Consider the following 14,159-nt stretch of genomic DNA (forward strand, 5'->3'; position numbering starts at 1 on the left):
CTCCTGTCACCTGATACCAAACTGGGTTTTCTGTAATTATTGGCAGTTGGCTCTACTATATATATATTTCAAATATTTTCTAGTTCGTGCTCTTTTAAACATTTAGCTATTCGCAGCAAAATTCTGTGACACTCTCCTTTTACAAAAGACAATATTGTCTTCATATAGCTCTCACATTAAAACGATTATGTGGATTTCTTTCAATTCCCTGGCTTAAATTAGTATCTGTGTAATGACACGAATAGGTCGTGGGTGTAAAAGTAAGCAGTTGACATGTAAATGTCTTTGTGAAAGTGCCAAATGATTCCATTCAGTTAGCAAATAGGAGTCATAGACTTTAAGTGGGCATTACCCACTTGTCTTCCCCACCATGTAGTAACAAGAAATAAGTTCATACTATACAAAAAGAAACTCTTTGTGGCTTGATGTGCATAGCATACATACTGAAGGCATGATGTTCTCAGCTTTACAGGAGTTTTTAAGTTACATACTGTTATATCTTGGGTCTCCACCCATTTATGAACTGCATGAGTTTCTTCACCTGCAGTTTGCTTAGCTTGAAGTCCTCAGACAAAATCTCCTCGGTGAGCTGCAGGAGTAGATTCCCATCAATTTTTTCAGACACGAAAAGAGAAACAATGTCATCTGGCAGGCCGATAAATTTCAGACATTTGGAGACCTCTTCAATTGAAAGGCCAGCCAAGCTCGATGGTGGCTGCCACTGTGTAGTGTGAGACAAGGATGGACAGTTAACAGTTGGAGTGTTAGAGATGGAGTGTATCTCTTTTGTTCCCTGCTCATGTTGAGCAAGTGAGGAATATAAAGTTTCCGGCTTACTGTCACAGACTGACTCTGACAGCACATCTGTGCACTTCTTTATGGCATTTGATTTTGGTGTTCTTGGTGGCAAGATCGGGCAGGAGAGGCTCTGCTTAGTGTTAGATGCATCTATGAGCTTGTCACTGTACATTTCTGAATTGCAGCTTGAAGATTTGTTGCAGAAAGGACTCAGAGATGCTTTCGGCAAGTTAAAGTCCTTACTGCGGTGTGCATACTCTCGGCCATCAAAGTCAACAAGGCTGGTTGTACAGGTTTTTGGAGTGCTTGGGGTTCTCTTTCTGGGGTAGCTGTAGTAACTTCGACAGGTTGTAGGCAGAAACTCGTCCATGCAATGCGAATCCCCTCCACTGAAATTATTTGGCCAAGACAACCGCGATAAAACTCCATCTAACGGTGAGCTACTACATGGCGAAACAGCCTTCGGTTCAGTGCTGATGGAATTAGCCCAGCTGCAAGGGTAGCACACATGGCTTTGCTCTTGTGGGTCAGTTCCTTCTTGCTCACATGTTCCACTGCTAATGGAAAAATAGTAGATTAATTTATAGCATAAGAATAGCCTCATACATGTAAACATAGAAAGGTACAAAACTTGATATCTTACAGCATTTGTTTTGAGAATGTGGGTGAAAATTTAAATTCTTACATGTTGTGGAGACCAGAAGAATAATAGGAGAGGGTTGGACTTGGAGACCGAGTTTCTTGCTGCCGTGGCTTCAAAAGGACAGGCACTGATGGTATCTGTTTCAGGCCTCGTGGTGGGATTGGTGGTGCATTCAAAAGACGACATTCTTCCTTCACCTAGGATGAAAAGAGTTTGTGTTGAAACAGTAACTAAAGCTTATGTTCTTACATTACAGTCATTCTTCAAAGAACCCTCAGGTTCAGCTTTTTATCTGCAACAGCCAATCAAACTTGTTGTTTTCAAGTAGTTTTATTTATTAATTTACTGCATAGTAGCTACTCATGCTGGCTTTTGCTGTAGTATTAAAATACATTTGTTGTGAGCACGGACGCCATCAAATCAACTAACACTCCAATCCTAAGACCGAAAACTCTAAAGTACAATAGATTATACTCACAGCTTCAGACTTTGGTGGGACTGGTGGAGGAGCAAGAGGCACATCAGAGCTGGTTATGGCTCCCAGAGGACAAGTGACTGGGTTTGTCAGTGCAGCTGTTGTGGCACAGTCACTGTTGAGGCCTCTGATTCCTTCGCTTTGAGAGGGTTTTGGAATCTGACTTCTCAAGTGATCCAACCACAGCTCCTCATAGGGAACATCCAGCTTGTTGAGGGTTGGTTGTGGGTTTGTGCAGTCCAACAGCTCTGGGAAAAAGTGTTCATTCTCTTCTGAAGGATGACTATCAGAAGGCATAAGAGCCCAATCTCCGCATGGCATACAACCCTGCAAGTTGACCTCACTGTTACCGTGCAGGTTGCTGCCATACACACACACAGACAGTCGGTGGAAGGACTGGGTGAGTTCATCTCGGGCGTAAGTCAAAGAGCTGGGAATTTGCATATGATTGGGACAGCCGCTTGAACTCCCGCTTCCTCCACTGCTACAACTACCATTGCCACTGCTTTTTTTGGGGCTTTTGCCATCTTCATTCCAGTCTGTTCGTACGTCCCGGACAGCACGAGAATAGTCATCGATATCAAACTGCTCCTGGCAGAACGCAAACCAGCGATGCACCATAGTATCTAACCACAACTCTCCTTGCAGCAATTCTTCTGGAACAATAAATCGTGGCATGGCTATATGAAACGGAAAATGGATAGGGATAATTTTATTGCTTCGCAGAATGCAGCACACAACCACTGTTTTCGTCTGAATGTTGACCAATTTGTACCGATGACCCTCCCTAATGAGGTGGAGGTCATACTGGTTGCGGGGTGGGGTGCTGGGTACTGTCACATTGACCGGGAGACGGGTTTTCTCCACGATGTTCCTGATGTTGTGCTCCCCGTCTTGCATCTGAAGCTCAAGTGGACTGCAGGTACTGAACCTGCCTTTGCACTGGAACGGCAGGCTGATGCTCTCATTGGTGCGATGGTTCATGCAAATCAAGCAAGGCATCTTGCCTCGACCGATCTTACTGATGGAGTTCAGCTTTCCAATCTTCTTAAAAATGGTGTTGAATCTTGATTTTTCTTTGAAGCTTTTGGCATAAAGGATCTCAGCTTGGCCCATTAACGTCAGTTCATCACCAGTGTTTAGTGTTATGTTGTAAACCTCTGTGTCTTCATTGCATTCCCCTGAAGCCATCTATGAAAACATTACATACATGAATTTCGATATACGCAATGAAATGAATCTATTTTACCAACCTTAACTTGGAAAATTTTAAACTTTAACTGGAAATCTACAGTTATGAAATACTCTTGGTGGAAGTGTTTAGAATTATAGCTACAGTGGGGCAAAAAAGTATTTAGTCAGCCACCGATTGTGCAAGTTCCCCCACCTAAAATGATGACAGAGGTCAGTAATTTGCACCAGAGGTACACTTCAACTGTGAGAGACAGAATGTGAAAAAAAAAATCCATGAATCCACATGGTAGGATTTGTAAAGAATTTATTCGTAAATCAGGGTGGAAAATAAGTATTTGGTCATCTCAAACAAGGAAAATCTCTGGCTCTCACAGACCTGTAACGTCTTCTGTAAGAAGCTTTTCTGTCCCCCACTCGTTACCTGTATGAATGGCACCTGTTTGAACTCATCATCTGTATAAAAGACACCTGTCCACAGCCTCAAACAGTCAGACTCCAAACTCCGCCATGGCCAAGACCAAAGAGATTTCGAAGGACTCCAGTAAAAGTATTGTAGACCTGCACCAGACTGGGAAGAGTGAATCTACAATAGGCAAGCAGCTTGGTGTGAAAAAATCAACTGTGGGAGCAATCATCAGAAAATGGAAGACATACAAGACCACTGATAATCTCCCTCGATCTGGGGCTCCACGCAAGATCTCATCCCGTGGGGTCAAAATGATCATGAGAACGGTGAGCAAAGATCCCAGAACCACACGGGGGGACCTGGTGAATGACCTGCAGAGAGCTGGGACCAAAGTAACAAAGGTCACCATCAGTAACACACTACAACGGCAGGGAATCAAATCCTGCAGTGCCAGACGTGTTCCGCTGCTGAAGCCAGTGCATGTCCAGGCCCGTCTGAAGTTTGCCAGAGAGCACATGGATGATACAGCAGAGGATTGGGAGAATGTCATGTGGTCAGATGAAACCAAAGTAGAACTTTTTGGTATAAACTCAACTCGTCGTGTTTGGAGGAAGAAGAATACTGAGTTGCATCCCAAGAACACCATACCTACTGTGAAGCATGGGCGTGGAAACATCATGCTATGGGGCTGTTTTTCTGCCAAGGGGACAGGACGACTGATCCGTGTTAAGGACAGAATGAATGGGGCCATGTATCGTGAGATTTTGAGCCAAAACCTCCTTCCATCAGTGAGAACTTTGAAGATGAAACGAGGCTGGGTCTTCCAACATGACAATGATCCAAAACACACCGCCCGGGCAACAAAGGAGTAAGAAGCATTTGAAAGTCCTGGAGTGGCCTAGCCAGTCTCCAGACCTCAACCCCATAGAAAATCTGTGGCGGGAGTTGAAAGTCCGTGTTGCTCGGCGACAGCCCCAAAACATCACTGCTCTCGAGAAGATCTGCATGGAGGAATGGGCCAAAATACCAGCTACTGTGTGTGCAAACCTGGTAAAGACCTATAGTAAACTTTTGACCTCTGTTATTGCCAACAAAGGTTATGTTACAAAGTATTGAGTTGTATTTTTGTTATTGACCAAATACTTATTTTCCACCCTGATTTACGAATAAATTCTTTACAAATCCTACCATGTGAATTCATGGATTTTTTTTTCACATTCTGTCTCTCACAGTTGAAGTGTACCTCTGGTGCAAATTACTGACCTCTGTCATCATTTTAGGTGGGGGGACTTGCACAATCGGTGGCTGACTAAATACTTTTTTGCCCCACTGTATATATTATTATATTATATTCATAAATGTCACATAAAAATAGATGGATTAAATGTACCTTAACATTGAAAATGATTTCCTCCATAACATATACCCTTTCAGGGAAAGCTTTGGCCACTTCCTCCACGCTGTTGTAGTACTGCACAGGCTCTTTGACATCTCTGTCCTGCTCAAGCAGCTTGAACTGACCTACGAAAAGATGGAAAAGACACGTCAATGGTGTTTTGCATCAACACAGACTTACAACTATAAAATCACATAATTTATTTTTGCCTTATATATTTTAGTGAATAATTCTTCAGTTTAGGCAAAGATGCATCATCAAATATCATATTTGATATCTGACAATGCGCAACATATAAATACTGTAAAGTACTTTCAATGCTCGGATAGAGTAGAAATGCGCTTTATAAGAACTACCGTAAATGTCGGGCTATAAGCCGCTACTTTTTGCACAAGCTTTGAACCCTGCGGCTTTTAGTCAGGTGTGGCTTTTCTATGGATTGTCCGTGATTTTTGTCATATCGTAAGACGATTTGTTTTGTGTGTTCCGCTGTTGTACGGCACTACGTTGCCTGGCGGAAGGATCGGGGTTCAAGAGTGGTATGTTAGTCACATGTCCGTCCGCCAGGCAACGTAGTGCCGTACGAAGTAGCGCGAAAAACAAACTTCAAAGTAGCGCTACGCGTTCAGCGGGAGTCGTGGATGATGAGCGGCGATAAACTTGCAAGTTATGCCCAAAAAGCAAGTTATGCCCAACTCCACCGGTGGATTCTGACAGCGTGGAAAAGTGTGAAAACATCCACGATCACCAACGGATTTTGAAGGGCTGGACTGCTGCATGATGGAGAGGAGGACACCGCCACGGCCCTTCTGAGGGTGTTCGACTCTGACACTGACAATGAGGATTTCTTTGGTTTTGAAAGTGACAACGAAGGAGAGAAGAAGAGTGGATGACGAAGCCACCCTGAGCCTGTTTGTATCCGACACTGGAGAAGAGGACTTTGGTGGTTTTAGTGCGCAGGAAGAAGAGAAAGATGGTGGTGAATGACTGACTTTTCTTCTTGTTAAAGCTGTGTCACTGCACCTGAGCCTAAAAGGTAGGCCGAATCTATTGTTCTGGTGTGCTGTAGGTTATTGTTATGTACTACATGTGCAAATATGTACCCATAACTTGTTTTTCAAAATATTAATAAAAGTGATGTCTCCAAACAGCCATCTCTTTCCTGACAATTCCCTTTGTGCATATTCTCTTACATATGATAAGTCAACATTGAAACACCTGCGGCTTTTGGTCAGGTGCGGCTAATGTATGTACAAAACAGGATTTTCCCCTGATTTTAGCTTGTGCGGCTAATATTTAGGTGCGCTTTGTAGTCCGGGAAATACGGTAGTCCATTTACCATTTACAAGACAAACTAAATAAGCATAGACTGTGGCTGCATCTCACCTTCATAGTGAACTGGGATCTCTATTTTGGGCCCAATGACATAATGTCCCTCCTCCAGACTGTGAGCAGTAATAGTCGTCCACTGACGACAGGAATGAATCAAGAGGTAGTCATTGTCTCTGAGCCCTTCAACCAGCTGACCTACAGAAAGAAAAAAAAAAAACCCACACTATTTACAGAGCAGAAAACAGCATAATTTGCATAATTACAACTTTAAATTAACCGCAAAGTAAGCACTGAACCATCCAGCAACAAAACATCTAAAACAAAAAATGTTTATATATGTTTTTACCAGGTGGTGTCTTGGATGTGGGTCATGAGAGAACTATTGAACCTTAATAACTCAGAGAACAGGCCATTCTATTAAATATCACTTTGAGAAACACCACTGCTTTCATACCACTCTTTAGCCATACAGTCTGCTCCATTCAAACTGAGGCATTGGATTACCAAGCACATTTAAAGTCACTATGGATTAGGCCATTAGTCAATGACTAATGGCCTAATCCATACCTCTCTAAAAAGCATGCTCTATCATTCAAAGTACAATACACCACTTTAGTTCTCCAGAAAAGGCCAGGCATGTGTCAGGGAGATGGAGAAAATTATTCAAATTATTAATGATACATAATAGCAAAGTGCAGGGCACAGTCAGCATGTTTATTTTCAGGCATACTGAGGGTAACATAGTTTTAAAGATGCACTTTCAGACCCAGGACTGTATCAGAATCAGTATTATTTAAGTATTCTGATTCTGATAAAGATACACGTTCAGACCCAGGATTGCATTAACATATAGTTTAGTTAGAGGGATAGTAACAGTACTGTGCAAAAGTCTTGAGCCCCCACTCATTTCTTTATTTTAGTAGGAAAATGGGAAATGGCTGCAATATGTGCAAACATACATGGAAATACAGGCTATAAGGCAAGTGCAGAGTTTGTACAACTCTAACAAAATTGAAAGTCAATATTTTATTTGACCACCTTTGTTCTTTAACACGGCCTAAACTCTAAGGCAGCCTTCTTGTAATTTCTTTACACCAGTTGCTGCAGTTCAGCCTCCACCCTATTTAACAGGTGGCTGTAGTCACTCCTGACTTTCTCTGTACATACTCACAATGCTCTGAACCAAACATTTCTAAATTGCATTCACTGCTCCATCAGACCTGATGCTACTGATTTTCAGTCAGGTTCTTGGTTAATTTGGTATTTTTTTGTGGACTCAACAAAATAAATGGGAATCGGAGTGTATACACAACACTGGCTGGTCCCTTTAAACGATCCCTTTAAATTAGGTACTTTTTTGTCCTTGAAGAAAATGGTCAGATACAAGACCTAGAAAAACCTTGAAAAACCTTCAGAAAACCTGGAGAACTATTGCTCACGACCACTTCAGAAAATGCAAATCTGGCAACTTCTAAGCAAATTATGAAGAAATTAGTGGTGGCTAAATACTTTTGCACAGCACCATAACATTATCATGTCTTAATTCTTAAAAACAAATAAACAAATACTTGTCTTTTTGTAACCAAAATGAAGACAATGATGCTTCTCAGCTTAAACAGAGCAACTAGGTTACGATTTAGTTATAAGATTGGCATTGTGACTCAGCCTGCAACAATACATCTATATATTTAAAAAAAAAAAAAGGCTTTCCAATGGTGGAGCTAGACAGTATGTGGTACAACTCATCAGTCGTTGCAATACAGTTTTTACTAAACCTGAAATAACTTCATTATAATGATGACTATAGGGTTTACACGTTTAATACCAAAAAAGGTGAGATGTGCACAACGGATGCAAAGGTATTACCAAAAATAAACCAAAAGAAAAGAGAGAATAAGAAAACGCTTATTTTGTAATGTAAACTAGATCACGCTGTTGAGAAACGGTAAGTCACACTGCTAAACTCAATCGCAAAGATTTGTTACAGCTTAAGTTTGCCTTTGCTGCTAGCTAGCAGCTAACAAGCGCTGCGCTGATGGCGTGAAAAGGTAAAGTTACTTGCCGTTATCCAGCTTGACAATTTGAGGCAACTTATAATTACTGACGAGTTGATCTAATGGTAAGGACGTAGTACTCCATGTAACTTCTTTTAAATTGTTGTACAACATTGATCCAAGGTCCATTTTGTTAGATTACATTAGCCAACAAGAGCTAGCTACGTGTAAACACGGTCACAAAAGGCTACACTAAGCTAACGCACTAAATAATGTAGCGACTCTCCGTCCGCGGTGTCACATCACGCATGGCGTGTTTCTTAATAATCTTCGCATTTTTTCCTTTAAATTTGCCTACGTATCATAAAGAGTCGTTGTCTGATAATGTAGCAGAGCCATGTTTGTTTAACTACCGATGGGGCCAGCGCTAGTTTGGATCAGCCGGAGAGAGGCAGCGCGCAAGTCGCTCTGCTGTGATTGGTGGAGAGAGCCAGCGTAGGTGGGCTTAGGCGGTAGAGAACCAACCACAAAGCAAGGAAGCTGGAATAGTTTTCTTCTGAAGGTAAAGAATACATACTTTGGTAAACAACAGAAGAAAACCCATCAATACAACTGATTTCATTTACAATACAAGTGAATTAATAAAGCTGTGCTAGAGTGCAAAGCTTGTACTAGTAGGTCACTATCGTTTTTAAAAACATTAAGCCGGAAGTTGTAGTTGTTTCTGATAACTAAAAGACAACAAAAAGAATACCAACTGCCTGTTTCAAAGTGTTTTTACCTGGTGCTGCAAATCGTGATTCAATAAATAAATAAACAAATAAATATATAACCCTATTACTTTCAGTCTTTCTTCTTATCTTATCCTTGTTTAATGACACATCATTAAGTTGTTCTTGTGCAATCACATTCCCTACACCCTGTCTGTCAACATTCCTGGTAGAGGAAATCTATGGCTAAACATCACACGTATGACATATCTGGTGATGGGAAAGTATAACAAAATCAGATTAGCTTTATTTAAACACCAAACACAAATAATGAATTGTCATGTAACATCACATTGGGAAAAAGGGGACAACCCTTTAGCTTTAAGACCTGGTGGTAATGTGTTATTTATATACACCAACAATGACTTTCATCACACTTCCTCTTCTCAATGGTACAAATCAGAGGAACTTCCTTACTGTGGTCTATAGCTCAGTATACTCCAAACCTGCCAACATGTCTTTTGTGGACACTCTGCGCCAGTGGGATGAGGCGGTAACTTGCGTCAACAGACAAGATTTCTCCAAAGCACTTGAGATTTTCTTGGGTATTCAGGAACCAAACTCCAAAATTTATTTTGACATTGGCTGTCTCCATCTTCTTGACCAAGACTTTGATGCTGCTGAAAAGGTATGTCTGATCTGCAGGCTGAAGCATAAACACACAAATATTAACAGCTGTCGTATCAGCAAATTAGTCCAAACAAGAAACTCTTTTGATAGTTGCTGAAATACAATTCTCCGATATGCTGCCTGAAAGCGCAAGTCACTGAGAAAGGAGAAGTAGACCTTACCATGTTTTCTAGAGGAAGTGACAGTTTCTTTGTTTCTCAGGCGTTTGATTGCAGCATACGCAAGGATGAACATTTGGCCATTGCCTTCTTTCAAAGAGGAATCACTTTTTACAAAAAGAAGAGGCAAGACACACCTGTCTTTTTTCTTTCTTTCTTTTTTTTTTAAAAAAGGACCATATTTTTTTTTAATGTTTAATGTTGTGATTTAAAAATGCTTAATAGTATATCATATGCAAATGTTTTAACTTTATTGTCTCTACATAAAGGTATGAGGAGAGTTTAGCGGACTTCCAGAAAACCTTTAAAACACTCAGGGGCAACCAGCTGATAGATTACAAAGCGCTTGGTCTCAGATACATACTATATGCTTGTGATGTGAGTATTCTTGATTCTATTATTAATCCTGAACATTACACCTAAATAATTCATTTGATGTTATGAGCTGTTCATTCATAATACAACTTAGCATTCTTTTTTCCTGGCCAAGGACACAAGCTTAACAATGTCTCCACAGGTTCTCCACAATATGGCCCTGGTTGAAGCTGAGCTGGGTAACTGGGAAAAGGCCCAGGAACACCTCACGAAGGCTCTTAACTACAAGACAGAGGCCAGGTTTAATATCATCGACAAAGCTCTGCAATCAATCCTAGTGAGTTGTGATACAATCACTTTTGTCAACCCATTTAAATGTGATTATATTTATGATATCAAATGTAGTAGTTTCTTCATTCCATTAACCTATATTTGGTAAGTTGATATGGTTTATTCTAATTTTGCTTTAAATCAGGTGACAGGATAATGATATGCACATGACTTTAAGTGTCACTCACACTGAAATTTCACCAACAGAAGCAGAAACTTTTCAAACTGGTCGAGTTCCAATCAAAAGAGATGTTTAAACCAAATAAGCACTATGTTGCAGAGCTGGAGAAGAAAGACTACCTGGGCAAAGCAAAGGTGACTCATTACCCAGCCTGTTTTATCTAATCTAGTGTGATTATAAAGTTATCAAAAGTCAGCATCTCTACACACACACACACACACACACACACACACACACACACACACACACACACACGCATATATATATATATATAAATATATAGAGGAGAAATTATTGTTGAGTGATATCTATAAGCCACTTTCCCCCCGTTATCATCAGGTCGTTGCCTCTGTTGTTCCTCAAGATGAGTTCTCTGGATTTGCCCCATTGCAGCCTCAGGTGACACGCTGGCTTTTATTGGCTATAAAAACTTTACAGTTTGATGATAGACTGAACCTTTACATACCCCTGTGTGTTGCCATGTCTGTGATGGACTGTGTTTTTTTTTTTTTATTTGATAGGTACAAGATGGTCCAACTCGTCCAAAAGAGCCTGAGGTTCTGAGGTATGATAGTCACTTTGGATCCATGCCGATTTGAAACTCTTTAAACAGAAATGATTTTAGTATTTAATGATGTTGTAGGTGGCAAGTTTTTGTGATATGTGGATTCGCCACTATACATGTTTACAACGTACAAATACAAAATGTGGGAAAGCATGAGACATATCTATGAAACTGTGCTTTCCACAAAGAGAAAAATGGGACTCAGAGTGTAGGTTTAATAATTAAAACCTGAAAATAGACATGTACCGTTACACAGAATAGTGGCAACTTTAACCTTTGTGTCTTATGTCTCTTCAATTTCACTTCAATTCCATTCAGTTTTACACAACAACAGTCGCCTCAATGTGTTTTATATTGTAAGGTAGACCCTACAACAATACATACAGAGAAAAACCCACCAATCATATGACCCCCTATGAACAAGCACTCTGGCGACAGTGGGAAGGAAAAACTCCCTTTTAACTGGAAGAAACCTCCGGCAGAACCAGGCTCAGGGAGGGGCGGGGTGAGAGAAGGAAGACAGGATAAAAGACGTGCTGTGGAAGAGAGCCAGAGATTCATAACAAGTATGATTCAGTGCAGAGAGGTGCATTAACACATAGTTAGTGAGAAGAAGAAATACTCAATGCATCATGGGAATCCCCCAGCAGCCTACACCTATTGCAGCAAAACTAAGGGAGGATTCACTCTTGATGCTATGTGGACATTTCTTGTGTTTACAGGGTGTTGGAAGGAGAACCGCACACTGTGCTCTTTGAGTTTATTCCTGAGACCAGTGATGAGCTGGCTGTAGTGCCGGGCAATATTGTGTTTGTGTTGCAGAAGGGTGCTGACAACTGGGCAAATGTGGTCTTCAATGAAAGAGTAAGATCTCCACATCTGCCACTTATTGTACAAATTTTAACACCAGTACACTGTGTTGTTTTTATGCACTAAAGCCAGCATTCATATCATGTACTTTTATCACACAATTAATGCATTGCTGGTGTCTGCTGAGAGTAAACATGGCTGTGATGTCTTTCACAGAGGGGGCTTGTTCCTTACAACTATCTGGAACGTTTGGAAATCTCCTTAGCTTCTAACAAAAACAAGGTAAGCATTTATTTGTCATTATTCTCAATTGTTGGTGTCATAATCAATGACTCTGGTAATGTCAGCGCTTAAAACATTGTAGTTTCCTTTCCAAGCTTTTAAAATAACACAGTCTTTACTTTTCTTTATTTTGAATGGGAACAACTATAAACAGGGAATAACTCCGCCTCCAAGCCGACAGCCACCCACCAGACCTGAAAGGATACAAGGTTGGCTTTTCTGGTACAGGATACAAAAATTAAATGAGGATTTTCGAATGATATCTGAGCCTTATGTGAAAAATCTAATTTTCCATATTTTCTTTATGTAAGGTCTTACTCCAAGTGAAGTCACTAGTGGAAATCGTCAGCGACAGGTATGCCAACGCAAAGAAAATGAGAAGTACTGAGATGTTTAATTCTGGCTGTTATTTTAAGTTCTTTTATTTCCTCTCATCATTTCCAGGAAAAACAGTCCACAGACAATTCATGTATCGTCAAAGTGCATTTCAATTTCAACTTTGTCGTCTCAGTCCCGTGTGGGTCACCCTACACGATGCTGATTGAGAAAATCAGCAGGAAACTGAATCTTCCTTCTTCTGCAATCACCTTGAGGTAGAGTGCATAATTAAGAAAACAAGAATGTTTGGTATGCATTGTTTGTACTTACAACTGAATACCTTTACTGGGTTTAGTTTAACCTCTGAGGCAAGTGAACAAAGTGTAATCAGTGCCAACACAGAAATGGAGGAGCTGTGGAGCCGTGCCAGCGGTGGGCGTGTCACTTTGTGGTGTAACACCAAGGAGGTAAGAGAGCAACCATCTATTGCCATGTTATTGCTGTTGTTATAGTAACAACAGCAATATTCCCAGTATTAGCGATACTGACGTAGTTTTAGTATCTTTTTGTTTTTGCACTCCTGTTATAATTTCCGTCTACACTGATAACTGAATCTTTCAGGAGGAGATTCACCTGGTGGCACTTCACTCCTACGAGTCATCAAATCCCGAGGATCTGAATTTTCAGCAAGGGGATAAAATCAAACTGCTCTCTAAAAGTGAAGCTTCATTCTTTTATACGTCAAACATACAGAAACTCTACAATTTGATGGAATATATGATTCTAATTCACAATTTGTTCATCTTCAGTTAACCAAGACTGGTTGGAAGGGCAGTGTAACGGGAATACTGGGATATTCCCTGCATCCTTTGTGGAAGAAGTTCCTGCGAATGGCCAGTGATTTATGGCCAGGTTTGCTAATCTGTTATAAAAGCTGAAAACACTGATTAACAACTTTTCAAAAGTTGTTTGCTTTGGTGATAAAATGTGCCACTTCTTTTGATATACCAAGTCCAAATATGATGATTACAATAGCTGATTATAAATGCTTAAAATGTTACAATTTCCACTTATGTACATTATTTAAATGACTTTTAGTCAAAAATTTTAAGTCTGTATCTTTGCATTTATGTGGCTTCATATGAATTTCACCTTTCTTCATTATGTAACAATTTAAAAAGAGCACTATATAAAGACTTACTATCAAACTTTATATTAGAAAAAACATAAAAAAACAGGACTGCATTTATTTTGAGGTCATCCTGACAGGCCTGGTCCAGATATCACAGGTATGTAGGATGTTGCAGCATGGAGTCAGTTTCATTAATTCTCCAGAACATTATGTGTACAATGTTGTGCAAAAGTCTTAAGACACCCCTTATTTTTTCTATGGAGCCAGACTTTCTTGTAATTTCTTAAAGGGGTCTTCATTTTCCTAGTAAAATACAGAAATGAGGGGCGGCTCCACACTTTTGCACAACACTCTTATTTAACAATGTAAAGCAAATAAACACATGAAATGCAAAGGTTATATGCATTTTACTTATTTTGCTAAAGAAAAT

The 14,159-nt window shown here is 40.2% G+C and overlaps 2 protein-coding genes across 4 annotated transcripts; one reads left to right on the plus strand and one right to left on the minus strand.

Moving 5' to 3' along the window:
• Positions 1-314: 314 nt before the first annotated feature.
• Positions 315-8,702, minus strand: garem (GRB2 associated, regulator of MAPK1). 2 transcript variants are annotated; one of them, XM_026180709.1, is made up of 6 exons: positions 8,307-8,702; positions 6,299-6,439; positions 4,907-5,037; positions 1,920-3,107; positions 1,484-1,638; positions 315-1,352 (listed from the first exon to the last, which is right to left on the minus strand). In XM_026180709.1, exons 1-6 carry the CDS (start codon positions 8,425-8,427, stop codon positions 494-496), a joined length of 2,595 nt encoding a protein of 864 aa, XP_026036494.1. In that variant the 5' UTR covers positions 8,428-8,702; the 3' UTR covers positions 315-493. The 2 variants fall into 2 exon arrangements, with proteins under 2 accessions (XP_026036494.1, XP_026036493.1); XM_026180708.1 differs by having other exon boundaries at positions 315-1,355.
• Positions 8,703-9,124: 422 nt separating this feature from the next.
• Positions 9,125-14,128, plus strand: ncf2 (neutrophil cytosolic factor 2). 2 transcript variants are annotated; one of them, XM_026179863.1, is made up of 15 exons: positions 9,125-9,636; positions 9,840-9,922; positions 10,066-10,174; positions 10,314-10,448; positions 10,649-10,756; positions 10,962-11,021; positions 11,144-11,187; positions 11,910-12,051; positions 12,214-12,279; positions 12,413-12,488; positions 12,591-12,634; positions 12,724-12,872; positions 12,953-13,064; positions 13,219-13,315; positions 13,407-14,128. In XM_026179863.1, the coding sequence occupies exons 1-15, from the start codon at positions 9,346-9,348 to the stop codon at positions 13,496-13,498; spliced, it is 1,608 nt and encodes a 535-aa protein (XP_026035648.1). In that variant the 5' UTR covers positions 9,125-9,345; the 3' UTR covers positions 13,499-14,128. The 2 variants fall into 2 exon arrangements, with proteins under 2 accessions (XP_026035648.1, XP_026035649.1); XM_026179864.1 differs by having other exon boundaries at positions 9,127-9,636; positions 12,434-12,488.
• Positions 14,129-14,159: the final 31 nt, after the last annotated feature.

Source organism: Astatotilapia calliptera, chromosome 9 (assembly GCF_900246225.1).
Source record: "Astatotilapia calliptera chromosome 9, fAstCal1.2, whole genome shotgun sequence".
NCBI lineage: Eukaryota > Metazoa > Chordata > Actinopteri > Cichliformes > Cichlidae > Astatotilapia > Astatotilapia calliptera.

Excerpts from the sequence above, each read along its gene's own strand:
- garem (XM_026180708.1), bottom strand. The coding sequence starts at position 8,427 with ATGGACCTTGGATCAATGTTGTACAACAATTTAAAAGAAGTTACATGG. Across the intron at positions 3,108-4,906 it reads AAATCATTTTCAATGTTAAG|ATGGCTTCAGGGGAATGCAA; the intron begins GTACATTTAATC and ends ATGTTTTCATAG. Across the intron at positions 1,639-1,919 it reads TCCCACCAAAGTCTGAAGCT|GTGAAGGAAGAATGTCGTCT; the intron begins GTGAGTATAATC and ends TTTTCATCCTAG.
- ncf2 (XM_026179863.1), top strand. The coding sequence starts at position 9,346 with ATGTGTTATTTATATACACCAACAATGACTTTCATCACACTTCCTCTT. Across the intron at positions 12,052-12,213 it reads ATGTGGTCTTCAATGAAAGA|AGGGGGCTTGTTCCTTACAA; the intron begins GTAAGATCTCCA and ends TGTCTTTCACAG. Across the intron at positions 12,635-12,723 it reads GTGGAAATCGTCAGCGACAG|GAAAAACAGTCCACAGACAA; the intron begins GTATGCCAACGC and ends CATCATTTCCAG.